This window comes from Trachurus trachurus, assembly GCF_905171665.1.
Source record: "Trachurus trachurus genome assembly, chromosome: 13".
In the NCBI taxonomy this organism is placed as follows: domain Eukaryota; kingdom Metazoa; phylum Chordata; class Actinopteri; order Carangiformes; family Carangidae; genus Trachurus; species Trachurus trachurus.
In genome coordinates this window covers 27,755,031-27,771,788 of record NC_139892.1, presented here as the reverse complement: position 1 = coordinate 27,771,788, position 16,758 = coordinate 27,755,031, and the positions used below count along the sequence as shown (strand labels likewise).

General features: G+C 40.5%; 1 protein-coding gene across 1 annotated transcript in view; it reads left to right on the top strand.

Moving 5' to 3' along the window:
- Positions 1 to 6,546: 6,546 nt before the first annotated feature.
- The window catches only part of LOC310995553 (beta-1,3-glucosyltransferase-like), a 65,386-nt gene continuing 55,174 nt past the window's right edge, over positions 6,547 to 16,758 (top strand). Inside the window, exons 1-2 of the mRNA XM_083984640.1 lie at positions 6,547 to 6,701; positions 14,849 to 14,892. Of these exons, the coding sequence (XP_083840766.1) occupies positions 6,638 to 6,701; positions 14,849 to 14,892 (108 nt within the window). The 5' untranslated portion in view covers positions 6,547 to 6,637. The remainder of the gene's footprint in view (positions 6,702 to 14,848; positions 14,893 to 16,758) is intronic.

Below are 16,758 nucleotides of genomic sequence, written 5' to 3'. Positions count from 1 at the left end.
GACTGTACATAATACAATGCAACTCTTACACCAGACTCGACTGAACAGATTTATACTTGGAGTAAGTGTACCTTCTTCATTTTAGACCCTGTCACGAATTGTCAGGCATGCTAACAAGCTATCAAACCACCATGGTCTGGAAGGCTTGGATATCACCAAACACCAATGTAAGACTTGACCTCTCCCTCGCTCCCTCGTATTGATCCTTTCATAAGCAGCACAGAGGAACTGGAGTCAACTGAATAAGATGAAACAGCACCGATCACACTTGGGAAACTAGGTCAGTGCAGCATCTAAAAGTATAAAACATAAATAAAGTTCAAATAAAATACAGTGAAATACTGGTGAGAATTATATCTGTATATAACTACCAGTCTGGCTTTTCAATGAAAGGATGAAAAAATGAAAGTGAAAAACTGGTCTAGATGATTTGAATGATGAAATCGTTCACATTTAGATAACTTAGATATGTGTAGAAAAAATGGCTTAGAGCAGCAGTGATGACTTTGACATGCATGACTTCAGGCTGTAAAGCACATTTACCTCTGCATTCTCAAGACCTAAGTGACCAATTTAATGATTTTCAACAAAAATGTTCTTACCTGTAAAGTCAGAAGGGAATCCCAGATATTCTTACCTCTCATTACCACATCTTTTAACCTTGTCAAGTATTTTATTTAAAGGGATAGTTCAACATTTTGGCAAATTGGCCCATTGCCATAATCGCTATAGTCATAGCAGTAGGTTCGTTACCTTTAATTGTCGGTGTAAGCTATTTTTAGAACGGAGGAGCGAAGCGGCAGGCTGCTCAGAGCTACGCTATGGAGGCTAATGGAATTTCTTGGTTTTCCTCATCAAACTCATCAAATACACAACCCAACAACTCCAAAACGCTGTCGTGGACACGTTGTGAGCTGTACAATCACCACGCTATGAGATAATAACGGAACATTACGAGACGGAGCCGTTTTAGAGGTAAATTCATGCAAAACCGCTGATGCGCGTTGTGTTCAGGGACAGTTTTTCAGCAAGCAGACTCTGTATTTACCCTGTATTTACCTCGAAAACGGCTCCGTTTCGTAACGTTCCATTATTATCTCATAGCGTCTCAGGTCACAACTTGTCCACCAGAGCGTTTTGGAGTTTGGGGATTTTGTATTTGATGAGTTTGATGAGGGAAACCAAGAAATTCCATTAGCCTCCGTAGCGTAGCTCTGAACAGCCTGCCGCTCCGCTCCTCCGTTCTAAAAATAGCTTACACCGACAAATAAAGGTAACGAACCTACTGCTATGACTATAGCGATTATGGCAATGGGCCAATTTGCCAAAATGTTGAACTATCCCTTTAAAGGGATAGTTCACCCAAAATTCAAATTTCACTCATTATCTACTCACCCTCATGTCGACTAAGGGCTGGGAGAAGTTTCAGAGTCCTCCGTGCCTTCTCGGAGTTACAGGGGGGCTCGGTGCAGCACTGCATGTCCATATGACGGTTGCGAACGGGGCTCAATTTTCTTCGTCCAAAAAGACACACCAAAAACCATCCAAATATCTCCATACTGCTCGTCTGTACTGTTGTCCCTCTTGTATTGAAGCCCCGACATGAGAAATTGTTCCGAAAAAAAATGTAAGCTGGTTTGTAGCGGAAGCTCCCAGCACTGCTCTTCCTGGTCCATCCAAGCGAGATTTGCATCGGTGTCAATGCAAATCGCGCAAGATTTGTACAGACCAGGAAGTGCAGAGCTGGGAGCTTCCGCTACAAACAAGCTTAAAATATAGACTTATTTAATTTTTTTTGGAACAATTTCTCATGTTGGGGCTTCAATACAAGAGGAACATTACAGACAAGCAGTAGGCTATGGAGGTATTTGGATGTTTTTTGGTGTGTCTTTTTGGACGAAGAAAATTTAGCCCTGTTTGCAACCATATGGACATGCAGTGCTGTACGGAGCCACGCTGTAACTCAGAGAAGGCTCGGAGGACTCTGAAACTTCTCCCAGCCCTTAGTCGACATGAGGGTGAGTAGATAATGAGAATGAAATTTGAATTTTGGGTGAACTATCCCTTTAAGCCTGTAATTATTATATTTATAGGCTATTGTTATTATTTTTTCAGATACTTCATCCTTAAAGCAGCTAGTTGTATGCGACAAGGAGGTTCCTCATAGTACAGATGGTGCTGACAATTATGACCCAACTGTCAGTTCCTCTCACCTCAAAGGGTTTACAGAATCTTTTAGCTTATTATTTGATTTGGTTTAGCCATGAACAATTTTCAGTCTTCATTCACTCTTGTTACTCTCATTGGGGTTTTTGGCCATTGTATAAAAATTATTTGAGCAAAAATGTTCTTTATATTTATCAGCTGGGGCCAGCAGAGTTGTTACTGTATATCAGTTTGAAGAATTACTGGCTAGGATACAGGGAACTGGACATTTCTGAGCCAGATATCAAGACCCGATTCAGAAAATATGATTTCATTAGAGAAAAAATAAAATACATCACACAGTGATATAGTGGTAATGCCTTTGGTTTGCATAATACATTTCTTTATTTTCAAAGCATGATGTATCATCCATGTAATGAATGCTTCATCTATGATCTTGCGAAGGTGCTCTGGCATACATTGTATTATTAATAAAAGTCTGTGCACCTTCAAATTTGTTCAACTAATTATTTCATCAATAAATCATGTTGCACATTACACTTTAATTCAGCGTCCTTGGTTTCACTGTTCTCTGTAACTTTCAAGGATTTATCAAAGTGAGAGAGCTATCTGATGCTGGTGTTTACCAATTTAAACAAAGCTATTACGTCTACAACAGAGAGGAGAGACTCCAGTGATAACTCATTAGAGTGGATACCAAATTGTAGGGGCATTAATATTTTAGGCAGTGAAGAACAGAGATATTAGACATGGCCAAAGGGAGAATGAGACACTGTAAGAGTGCAAACAGTCATGTTTGTGGAGGTTTGTGACAACAAAAACTAAATGAGGTGTATTGTATAGTATAGTGAAAGCATACTATTGGATCATGGAAATGGCCACAATGGTATTTATATATATTAGCTATGGTGTTGGGCCACGGCTCATAGAAATCATACCCACGGAGGTATCGATAACCTGCAATTTATCATCCTCTGTACGTACAAGCACACACACACGCACAAAACCACAAGCAAGGAGACAAGCAACTAAATGGTAACTGAAGTAACCCAAAGGAGGTTTTACTCGCCACATAATTTTTTTGGATTACAGCAAATATCAGCACCTGGCCCTAAACCATAACCTAACGCTAAACACAGATTGGGTGCTCTGAAATATTTAGGAATGCTTTGTGAGTGCAGGCATCTAAATAAGGAAGGAGAGAAGTGTAATTCTGAAAGCGGAAGTCTGAAATATTCTTAATTATAGTTCACAGCTATCCACAAATCCACATGCTTTAGTTACACCGAGTCTGGAGAAAAAACAGTGTGATGCTAAACTGAAAACCGTCTTATTATCACCTCAAATGTGTTGCAAATTACAATCATATTTATATAATTCTATGGAGATGATTAATATTTAAAGATGTGTTAAATTCTCAAGAGACTACAGAGCCGGGGCTTTCATCAGACGAGACAGGCAGCTGCCTCTGTGACAGTGAACTGCAGACACTTTGCTTCTTTTGCCAGCAGTCATGAAGCAGAGAATTTGACTGTTAAAATCAAGTAACTGTCACTGTCCACAAATTTGCTCTTTCATTTACTGTCACTGGAGGAAAAAAAAATCAGGGTGACGCTGTCTTGGCTTTCTTGTTTCTAGCTCTGGGAGAGACTTGCCCACAGTCACAAATCTGCACTGATCGGCTTCTTCTGAGTGGATGCTGCCTTCACAGGGCATTGGAAAATGTTGGTTTCCACCACTACACATGAAAGAAAAATGATAATACAGCTATGAAAGACAAACACCCAGAACACAGAGGTAATATCAACAACTTCAGTTAATTACATTCTGTTGCATATATGGAAAAGCTGATTTTCATAAATGTTTCATTTAGCAGTGTAAGGAAAGACAGGGGACAGAGACAGGAGCTGGGCTGAATTTACACCTGCTGAGGCAATGACTCAGACTTCATACATAATGTGTGCCTCATCAGGTGAGCTATAAGAGCATCCCCTTCTCTGTCAGACACTCATCCTTTAGTGGCACTTGTCCTGAGAGCTGACGCCAATCCTGGCAAACATTGACTGAAGTAACACCCTGAACAGATTACCTGTCCATCATCACAGGACTTATTATTAACCTTGATTACTTGTGTTTTACTTGTGAATTCAAATGACATCACATTTCAGCACATAGAAACTGAGGGGATTGTTTTGGAAAGAGAATATAACAGGTGGCTCAGGTGGCTCAATATTGGAGTAATGCAATGATACAACTATATTTAAAGACTGGCACTGTCACTGTTTTCATCTGCAGTGGTTAGCTTAATTTAGCTCCCACACAAGTTCATGTTACACTTAAAATAAATGATGTTCCATATCTGTATGTGCTAATAAGAATGATACAGGTGTACATTTCTTGCTGACAAGTTTAACTTAATTGACAGGGAAGATAAACAGATGTCACTGAACAACAGTCTGTTAACTCCCACACAGCTCTGACAAGACTAAATAAACCTATGTGGATGTAGCATGGAGTTAAAAGTAGATCTAAATAACAAAAAGAGGAAAAAGGGCAACATCTTGATAAATTGTCTCCTGATGCTTCTCCAGGCATAAGCATAGCAACCAATTGAGTATACTGTATGCGAATCTGGCAGAGACTAAGGTTTATAGTCATTAAAACTATACAGTACAGTGATTCCACACATTGTCATGGCTGACCTTTTTCACAGCAGGTTAACCTGACATGGCACAAATTCAAATGGTTTTATTTATAACATTAATGATGGCTGCATCCCATCTGTTTGCTCCAAATCCAGAGACCGCTGTGAGACCTGGGAGAAAAGCAGAGGGCACGGATGGAGCTATGATCAGTAACACCTGTGCTTTCTCCGCTCTAACAAAACAAAATGTCTGCTGTGAAACACACATCTAAAGGAGCAGGGCTTTACAAAGGTCAGAACCATGTTCTTTGTGTTGTTCCTGAGATTTTGGGGGATTTTACAAAGCCAGAGGGCGACTTAAGATCCAACAACAGCAGAGAAGGAAGACTGTGGTGCCGGAGTCTGATTCTGGTTTAAGTGTATTTAGCAGTGTGGTCCCTGAGGCAGACGAGGGATTGCACAGCCCTGACTAGAGGTGCAATGATTCATGACCTGCTAGTTACTAGCAATCATATGAGATAATCAATTATTCAATCAAGTCATTTCCCAAATAAGAAGGCCAAACATCTGCTGATTGCATCTCCTCAGGTAGGACGTGCTGCTTTGCTGTGGTGAATTGATATTTGAGACATCATGACAACGTCTAGCAGCACTCTCTCTCTCTCTCTCTCTTTTATTTTTTATTTTTTAACAAGAGTAGCCCAATATAATAATCATTTTAATCTTCACCCCTTCTCTTGACCTCAGTATTTGTAAAACCTTGGCTACCCAACCTTGGAAACCCTTTTAAGCTTCTGTTCGTGTTTACTGTATGTTGGGTCGATATTTCGGGGGAAGGTCCAGATGAGATATCAACCACAAATACTGAGTTTCATAATGTCAGAGGTCAAAGGCCACTGTGACCTCACAGCATGTTATTGACTTTGTGAAGAGCGTATAGGAAAAAATGCCTTCAGTTATGACACATGTTAACTTGGACTCAAGAATGAACTGATTAGACTTGTATGGCAGAAGATCAAGTTAAAGCAGAAGTAAGCGATCCGGCCGTTTTGGCTAACTTCTTGTCAGCCGATGGAGTTAGCAGTCCCCGCCCTCGTCATGGATCTATTGGTCCTCGTCCCTACGTCACCACATTCACGCGCATTCCTTGGCTGCACACACAGCCCTTCATGCCGTTCTCTCTCCTCACTGGATAAAGGTTGTAGGATACAAGGAAAGTTTTCTCCTCGGCTTACAGCAGAGCAGAGTGACTGATAGACCCGTGTTTCAGACCAAACACTCTATATAAGTGATTGCCGTCGGAAGATATAGGCTAACTATTTAAGACTTACATTAACACAAATATTCCGCGTCTGCTTTAACTTTGTTTAAAACCTAACTCATAGTCTAACTGTAACTGGACTGGGTGGTGGTCATCTAGTCGAAATAAAGAAGAAGACTTGTACTCTTGTTAAAAACCTAGTCCTATTGGTCTGTACTTCCTTCCCAAATGACAGCCCAATGAGATCCGTGTTTCCAGAAGCGGAAGTTCCACAGGAACACTTGAAGGCAGCTGGAGTAAGCCTGTTAGAGTGATTTCCTTCTTCACCGTCTGCTAATGCCTCTCCGCTGAGCTCAGTGAACTCATCCCGCCAGCAGAGCGCGTCCCTGCGCCTTGTACAGAAAGTGGGGGATGCCTCCTACCAGAGTACAAACCCACTCCCCGTTTTCCATGAAACTGTGAAAAGGAAAAGCCCTGTTGTGTTTTTTTCCCCCCCAACACTGTCAGAAAGCTCATGCACCGCGAGCCTTCACCAGCAGCTCCGCGGCTCACAGGACTCTCCCAGGATGCTGCCGAACAAGCCTCACACCGGGTACAAAGTGGCAGGCTGCGTGCTTTTCCTCTCCTTCTGTAAGTCCTCACTTTACTTTCTAATCCTCATGTCAGAGCGGCACACAGCTGAGAGGGACGCGAAGGCGCCACAGCGGTTAACACTTAGTGCTGATCAGAGGTGAAACTTGCGTCAGGGGGAGAAGAAGAGCAGTGTGTCAGGAGAATCGAGCCGAGCCGAGCCGAGCCGAGCTCAGTGTGTTTACAGAAGTGTTGGAGAAGTGCGGAGCCATGATTCGCCTCAACTTCCTGAGGAGTTGAAAGGCGATTTGTACATACGGGTTTGCCATGTGGGTGTATATAGACCAATGACTGTAAGTTTGCATTAGACGTAGTCACGGGGAAAGAAAGGTTAGATGGCGCAAGTGTTTGGAATCACGGTATTTCTCCCACTCGCGATAAGCGGCTTCCTGACACATCGACGTTGCACGAGTGGGAATGGGAGTGAAAGCCCGGGGATGAGTGAAGGCTCCTCGGGCTACAGATGGCTCCCTGTGCGCTTTACCAAGCTTCACCAAGTCACAGCGCTCTCCCACTGTCTTGGATGTGCACCGGGAATTTAGCTGCTGAAGTCGCAGTTATTTGATTGATTAGTGATTTATATGTCTTTTTGATGCCATAAGAGTGAATAGAAAATCATAAACACTAACCTACCACCCAAAGGAGTGTAGCCTAGTGTACTTTTTATTGGGCATTGTAGATTGCAGAAATATGCAAATATGTGGGTAAATTACATTTTATCTGCTTAATGTCATGGCGTTGGTTAATTGGATACATAATTAGTGTTCTAAAATGTCAAATATTTGAGCTAATTTAATTTCTCACGAGATAAAGCATTTTCTAACCACTAATGGATCTTGCCCACAGTGCTACAGCCTGTCACCATTAAACAGACATGCTATACATTCATGCACATGTTCTGCAAACAGAATGTATACAGTGATGTGTCCATAGGGTGGAATGCAGCACACTGTGTGTCTGCAGCTGTGGAGGGAATTGCAGTGAGAGACCAATATTGCACTAGCCCAGTGTACCATGTGGATGTCCACCTGAACAGAATGAGATAAATGCTGAGCACAGGAGAGTAGGCTTGCCTGGCTAGGACTGAAAATTGTCACAGTGTAATAAACAGAGGCCAGAATACATAAGGATCTGCAAAAAAAAAAATCTTAATAATGCATGAAATGGTAACATCTGCTCGGGCAAATAAAATCGGAATCAAGTGAATCTTAATTATGCAAGAAATGGTAACCTTTCACAATGATTTATTTACAGCTGAGTTTGACCAATAGGATAATTGATTTTTTTAACCTGCTAATGTCATAAAAAATAATGGCTTCTTTCTGTCACAAACTTTTCATATTTTTCACTTTTTCATTGAGCATCATTTTCACCTCTTGATTCCAGGCCAAAAAATAGTGACATGCCTTAGTCTAATCCATTTTCAATAGGTAGATAAGGGAGGAGAAAAAAGTATAACAATTCAACCTTGTGGATACACTCTGGGTATAATAGGGAGCCAGGGTCACTGCTGCAGCTCCCTCTTTACACGAGCTTAAGCTGTGCTGGTGTGTTTGGCACAGAGTCAACCACGTTTAGTTGGGCATCAGACTCTGACAAGGCTTCTTGTCTGCTTCTTGTATGTAATATTCATGCACCTAACATCAAGGCACAGCAGAGATTTGGAGAGTGTCCAGTTTGGTGACATTAGGGTGCCACCTCTGCTGTTTTTCAATGATGTCGTCCATGAGGCTTCAACGGACTGTCATTTCTAATGTGCACTGGAGCGGTTTAGAGCTGAGTGAGATGTAGTCGGGATGAGGAGCGCCGCGCCACCCCCAAGTTTGAGACAACAGTGCTCCGGTCCACATGGGCTGCATTTCAATTGTGCATTCACATGTGATAGCAACACAATGTCCACATTTAGATGTGGATAGGTGGAGACTGCACTGTTCCCGGTGGAAAGGGTGATTATCACAAGTTGGTGTGGTTTTGTACAGCTGAAATTAGTAAGCATTTATGTCAATTTGCTTTGTTTTATTATATGCAAATGCATGAAAATGCTCAAATTTATGCATTTATTGTGGTTGGGGATGTTGGTTTGACACTACCAGTTCTGTCTAAATGTATAATTTATGCAAAAATATTAAGATTAATGTAACTTGCTTGGTCAGTGAAAGCACATTGAATGTCAGGGAAAGACCTGGTATGCCCATTTTTTTTATTTGCAACATTTTAAAAAGGGAAATTCTTGCTATTTCTTACTAAAAGAGAGAAAAACGTGTCTCTCCCCATCCAGATTCCTCAGTTCAGGTGTCTTTAGGTTTTATTCAGAAGTGAAAGTAAAAAGGATTTTAGGGTGATGCAGGTGGTGAAGTGAGAGCTGAGCCAGAGAAAGAAACTCTCAAACAACTGTCTTTCTTCTGACCGTCGGCTGCGGTCACAAGTTATGGGTAGTGACTGAAGGAATGAGTTCGTAAACATGAGCAGCTATAAGTCGAGTTTTCCCTGCAGGCTGGACGACCTCAGTGTGGCTGGCAGGGTGGAGAGATGTGGGATTTGAGCGGACATGGGGGGTGCAGCTGCAGCTGTGGTTCTCCCACAATGAGAGAAGCTGACTGTGAGTGGTTCAGGTACCTTGGTTAAGACACCTACCAAAATAGGCTTTCAAATCCAGGATATGCAGAGAGATTACTGTGTATCTGTAAGTGGTCTGTGAGTGCAGAGAGCCGAGAGATGCTGCTGTATGGAAGGCTTCTCTGTGCACTTGCTTTTGTAACATTGTCCTGAATAAGCAGCTTTTGACTCAAGGATGAATTGGTGGTTTGGGGTCTTAGTTGTTTAAATTATTGATTGAAAACATTAATTAAGCTCCAGTCACTAAAAAATTTAGTTGTAGTATCTCATGAGATTATATAATTTTGTCTACTGTCAGATTTTCTTTTCATATTCCTTCCTTAAAATTCTGCAAGTCCATATAAATATTCACAAATGCCGGTGTGATAGTGTTGCAAATCAATGAGCTATGACTGCAATTTCACAATTATTTTCAACAATGTCACTCAATGGAGGAAACCTCTGCCAAGGCCAGTCATTATCTTCCACCAGATCGTGATTGTAAGGTTCTGGGCAGAGTTATACAAATAGATCTCAACACCAGGAACATTTCTGAACATTATTTCCTGACAAATGTTTAAAACTGCTTTCTCCTGCCGTGTTTATGAAAATGATAAGTGAGTAGGCTACTTGTTGCACAATCCTGCTAACAAACACAGGATAAAACACAACTTCCTTGACTGAGGTAATTAATCAAGCAATTGTTTGCTCAATTCACTGATTTATTTTTTGGAATATCAAGAGTCAGAAATTAGATGAAAAACCCAAGTGGAAACCTTAATATTTATCGTTTTAATCCATGGTCTAAAATTCAAAACTATTGCTAGAATAAAAAAAAGATTATTTAAAAAGACAGCAAAATTTTTATATAAAAAGAATGCACATGCATTGGAGGCTTTTATGCGTTTATCATTGAGACAATAAAAGTGTGTGTCAACATATAGTATTTGATCCATACAGTTGATATAAACCATAAACTAATCTCTAAACATATCATTGAGAATGTGGTTAAATTTGAGAGGAAGCCACTTTGTATGCATACTTGAGAGCTGAATTGTAGATTAATTGATCAATGACATATTTGTATAGGACAGCAAATTCACACAATTCGGATCATATAAACTTACTAATGGTGTAAATTTATATTTTTATGACAAAGCAGCTTTAAAACATTTGAGTAGGCTGCACACTAAAACATCCTATTAAAGTGGATATCAACTGTATTTAAATAAAAGGTTGGTAACAAGAGAGGGCTTCAGCCAGAAGCTCTTAGGAGTTGCCAGTGTGGGTTCTTGACGGCTGCTGGCAGCACTTGGGTGGGAATAAAAAGTTTAAATTTAATGTGACACAATGCCAGATGAAGCCTGTGCTTCCTGCATGCCTAACAGTTTGCAGAGCAGTTTTCAAAAGACAAATCAGGTGCATTATTACAACTGCATGTGCAGCACAAACTGTGTGCCATCTGTGCCAGTCCTTGGAGGAGCCATTTTTATTATCATAGCATTTGCCGCCTGTGTTCTCACAAAGCGTTAGATTTTCCTCCATGAAAGAAGCACTGGCATCGTGTAATTAACAGTACAGCATTTCCACCAACAATAACAAATGTCTTAATGTTGTATTAAGTCATTTTTTATCACAAGGGACTACAGAGTGGAATCCAGAGCGCAGTGAACCTTGATCAGCTTATCCACTTCTTAAAATGTGATCTGAACACAAAACAAAATTTAAAAGGACAATGATTACACAAACAGAAAGGTAGTATAAATACTGTTCCAATTCGAGGTACAGTACCAGACATTGAGGTCAAGTCTTTGGCCTCAATATCTGCATCAAACTGTTGCTCACCATTTCACTGCAATTTTTTGAATACCCAGAGAAGAGAATAAACCGGAGCAGGGTCATAACACAAAGAATAACAGTCATCTGTAAGTTTTTTGAGCCCAGTCTTAGCCTCAGTCGTCACATTTTTCAGTCATCACAAGCATGAACCCTCTTACCAGACAAAACCAACCACAGAACAAATTTAAAAAGGCCAGAACAAGCGCAGTGACAGGGTGTCGTTTCATGTAATGCAGGTGCTTTGAAAGCTCTTGATAACTAGAGGGGGTTATGGTCAGGGGTGGACCACAGATATGCTGAAAATAAAGATGCGAAATTCACTTGAACACGTGTGCCTGGTAGCAAAGACTCATTTTCTGCGTTAAGGTCCTACTTGCCACACACTCGTTCCACTTCCACACCTCACTGTCTGCTAAAGAAGAATTGTTGCATCGCTCCAACTGATCCAACAGGTGCTTTGCAGAGTGACATGTAGGACAACATCCCATTGCCATTGGGATTACATCCTGATGTTAGAGAGAGTTAGATAATATAGATGTAATACCTGGGAATGCTGGGCTCTGCAAGCACACATGGTCAGCACATTCTTGGTGAGATCTGTGCAGCCAGTACTTGCTGCATGCTGTGGTGGGCAACTGGGCATGAATTTGAAAACACTCAGCTTTGCATGAGTAGGCCTAAAGCAGGACAAAAATTAACTTTGCACATACCTGCATAATCCCACCTGTGAGTTTCATCTGAACATATACTCACATTTTGAATCTGGTTTGATTAACCTGTCTCTTTGGCATGGTGAATGCCACTTCCACATCGTTTGGTACCGTGCTGTTCTCATGTGAGCTCGAGAGCTGTGAGCTGCTGTCAGTGGTTTTAGAAGGGGGCTGGTATGTTTGTGCACTGTTTAGAAGTGGCTTCTGCGTGGCAGCCCTGCTGCAACTATCGGGCTACGACATTTCAGATTTTATTGCAACATTAAATAACTTTGTCTTTCCAGAGCAGTGCCGGTGTAGTTTGGTTTCCTCACCATTTGGCCTCTATGGATTCTGCATAGCTGTGTTGATTAAAGTTCACACGGACTGCTAATTAGCATCCAAGTTAATATAATACACCTGCTGCATAGCTGCCTTTGTTAATGTGATTAAGTTACTTCAGAGTACTTTGATGTCGTGTCTCCATTTTTCTTCTACACCCTCCATACCCATTAAACCCTGTATGAAGTGGAAAGTGAAGTCAGTCCCCAACCAGAAGTCAAACAAGCAAATCATTGCTTAATTATAATGAATCCATCAAGTTTTTATTCTCGAGACATGTAGTTCTTTGATCAATTGTATTTTTTTTCAAAAGTATATCCCCACTGTGTTCATCTTTTCTTTGTTGTGAAGTTCTTTAAATTCAGATAACCTCCCACTGAATGCAGTGTTTCTCGGCTAATTGCGTCGGACATCAGGTTTTATTACAGTGACAATGTAAATTGAGGAGATTGTTGAGAAGCATTCAGCTAAACCACTCGGAGCTTTCATCATGTCGAGTGATTTCCAGACTTCCTAAAATCAAAGCAAGCAAGTTCCCCTCAGTGCGGCTCAATTGAAAACATGGTTGGAAACAACAGACTTGATTATGCAGGTTGAGGAGGCGATGCGATGGAGGTGCTCCCATCAGCACTCCTGACATTATGTAGAGTCCTCTCTCTCTCTCTCTCTCTCTCTCTCTCTCTCTCTCTCTCTCTCTCTGTGTCTCTCTCTCTCTCTGTGTCTCTCTCTCTCTGTGTCTCTGCCTCCCCCTCTCCAGGGTGAGCCATGAAAAGAGGGGAGGTTTTTAGCAGATGTAGCAGAATGTATTGTGAACTTGAATGTATTCCTGGAGGAAGCTTCGTTTCATGCCAAATGTTGCATTTTTAATTCTGACAGAAAAACTGGGATGCCAGATGACATGATTTACTGGATCAGAATTTATAAATGTGACCTTTACATGGTCATCAGGATCCATGGACATTAGATAGTAGACCATATGATCCTTTATATCAACAATCTTTTTTTCACTGATGTAAAGAATGTAATTACAAGTCACCATTAGATTTCACTCATTGTAAAATGTATTGTCTGCAGTTGCTCCTTTCTGCAGAGGGAGACAGTTCATTCTTAACCTTGGAGATGCAGTTATTCAACTGTATCCACTTGCTTGTGCATTCTGAACCCTTCAGCCATGTCATGTGGCCTAAAATCTAGAGATAAGACCTTCTCAGTTATTCTGAGCTCTTTTATGGACATTTAAAAAAAATATATTACTAATATTATTTTGTTCTGAAAATTGATTGAAATAATGTAAAAATCTCTGTGGAAAAACCTTCTGAATAAGCCTCTGCTTGTTGCAGACACGCACATGCTGTTTATTCTTTATTATTTCAGACTACTCACTTTGAGTCTGAAGGATCAGCAAAAGCTCTTTTGTGGTTCTTCCCCATTTCTTTCATTACTTTCTCTTATTGGAGGCATATTCAGAGCTGTCCTCATCACAAAAACACTCTATTAACTATAAACTGCAGTGAACTGTGTCCTCTCACAGCAACAAACAAAAGAGGTTTCTGATGCAGGGCAACATAAAAAAAATTGTTTATGAAAATCAGACCTTCTCCCTTTGAAATTTTCTGTGTCGCTCAGTGAAAATAGGTAAAGACCTGAGGTGTAATCTCTATATTTAATGTGGGTATTTCTGCTCATCTTTGAGACGCCCTCTTTTTGTGAGAAACAGGGAAAGGTAATATTTCTTCTCCTTGGCTGGCAAATTTGGACTGTTTGAAAACTGCCTCGCATCCATTGTTGTTTTCTGCTGCTTTCATGACTAAAATAATTAGGTTCATTACATTGTTCATTGGAACTGCACTGGTGGCTTTACTCCAGGCTTTACACACGCACACGCATTTTGAAGTTAACTTGGCTCTTTGAATAATTTAAGAAGAGGTTTTTCCCTCGCAATAAATGGAATTAATATCTGACCAAATGACTGCAGATTGGGTCATAAGAGCAAAGTCACAGAGATCGTCTGTGCCTAATGAAATATGAACATACATATTTGGGTTTTTGTGTGCACGTTTGCATATTGGATAATTCAGCATGGTAGGAATTTCAGCTGGCTTATTCCTAGAAAACATATCTGCTGCTTTTAGCTTTTAATCAACATTCTCAGTTGCCCTCTAATGGCTGCTGCAGCGAGTCAGGGGAAGAAATTTAACTCTCTCCCGCTTCTATCACCTAATTAAAGCCAGATTTAAGGCTGACTGATGTTGGAGGGCAGGCAGCCTGATTTAATATAAACCCGTGTATAAATTCATTCTCAGTGACACTGCTGTTTTGGGTGTATTGATTTGAAATCCGGGGAATCTTTCTGCAAAGATTTTCTTGTCTCACAATCAATGGCAATGTAATTGGACAAAAGCTCTCTGTGCTCTAATTACAAACCCAGCTAGATGAATGGTGCACTGTACTCTCACAGATGCAACATAGACTCGGCACAAAAGAATTACCTTTAAATATTTCTAATAATTTTTCATGAAAATGAATTGTGTTGTTCTTCTTTTAGTTGCGCTTTTGTGTGGTAGCTCTTCCATCAGAGAGCAGTGACGCATCCTGAAGAGAAAAAACAGAGTTTATTGAAAATATTCTTTTCTGTTTGCGTCATCCACTAAAATCATTTTTTTTCTCTTTCCATTCTTATAGTTCACGTCACTTTTGCTGCTGGCAGCTCAGGAAAAGGCTCACAGGTAAGAAAAACAGCTGAAACTGGTGTTTGATTCTTTATTTCCTTTTTGCAAATTAGGCTATGCCTTTGTCTCTTGATAATTAGTGTTAATTATTCATTTCCTGTTTCTCCTATTAAAGCCTTAATTACCTGACCAACTGAAGTAAACAACTTTGTGCTTTTCTATTAGATAGATTATGAACTGCCAGATCAGAACTTTAATTTGCTCAGGCAAACAAATCCATTTTCTCTTTTCCAAAGTGCAACATAATTTTCTCGCTGTTACATTTTCTTAGTCTGCAGTTGCCGCTCGATAAATAATTAACATGTTCAGTTGCTCTACTTCTCATTGGTGTGAGAAGATGTTGACAGTAAGCCTCCTGGCAGAGGTGCTTAGCATCACAGAAATGGGGAAATTACTGTCTTGCTTTTTACATGGTGTCAGCTGCTTCGTCTCCTTCCAAGGAAGTTTTGCCCTTTTGCTTTTGTTTTGTATTTAATTTACCTGGCATTGCTATGTGAGATAGTCAGAAATTGTCACAAACTAGACCTGTGTGATCTGAGGGGTAAAAAAAACTTCCTGATTGCATTTATGAGGAGTACACAAAGATAATAGCTTCTGATTTGAACAAAGAAGCAGTTAAAGTTTGCATAAAGCTGTTTTCTTCAGATTATTGTGCCGAATTATCAGTGTAACGTCAAGACAGAATACTCAGTCAACCCAGTCGAAGTCTGAAGTTTTTTTTTGCTTCAATAAAACAGCGATTAGGGACAGCTGCCTGTCAGAATGATAGCACAAAGATTTAAATGGCATTCATTCAGCAGAAGAAAACCATTAAGGGAATGAAAGGAGCAGTGTTTTCTTAACAATGGAAACATAATCATGAATAAAAGTTAAGTTTAATGTGCCGGAAAAGAAAAGACATGACAAACTGATTCACAGAGTTCCACATTGTCCAAACTCTTCCCACACAGCAGTTATTAGATGTACAAGTCTTCAGTGAAAGATCCTAAAGTTTATTTCTCTCTTCCCTTCTGTTCTTGACCCGGACATGTGGCTGCTCGTGCCTGTGAGAGTTCAGTGAAGGGTTGGGTGGGGGGGTTGCCATGGAACCGTTGTTGGAGCTCATCTCCTTTGCTCTCTCGTTTTCTCCAGTAACGTGCACTTTTTGACAGGTGTTTCCCAGACCTAGCGTGGGCAGTTTAACACTCAGTATCAGACATCTGTTGTGTTGAGTTATATTAGTTGTGTTGTGTGTTTTCATCAACTGACACCAAAATTGAAGCCAGGTTGTTTGCCCCTTTTTACTTTTAGATCTCCTTAGCTGAACAACATGAACAAATTAGAAAGGAATACAAATTTCTAGGTCATGGGAGCGCTCCAGTTTTGTTCTGGAAAGTCAAGGAATTTACATCGGGCCATGGCAGCAGTCCTGGCAGTCATTTGCATACACACCATTTTGCAACACATGCTAATAAATTAGTGGACTCTAATTAAAAGTAGACACACTTAAAAATAAACCAGTTGCTGAATAAAGCAACGAATTACTGCTCTGTAGGGGATTATTGACTTACTAACAGAGCTGCAGTGTTGTGTATGTGGGAACTTTTTTTTTTTTGTCAGTGTAGCTTTAAAAAAAAAATGCATGTTTGCAATGAATCAGGAATCATACGCTCACATACAATGCAGTAGATATGGATCTAAATGATTGTGATTCACGCCTCAGTGCACAAGAGCCGTAACACACCAAACATGACTGATATTTCTCTCCACCACACACAGTTTTGAAAAAGCGAACTGTGTGACAAGTTGTGTCTAAAAGTTTATTGAAAGTTGAAAGAAATCACTAGGTGGCCCACTGTCTGGATCTGGACATGACAGCTGTTG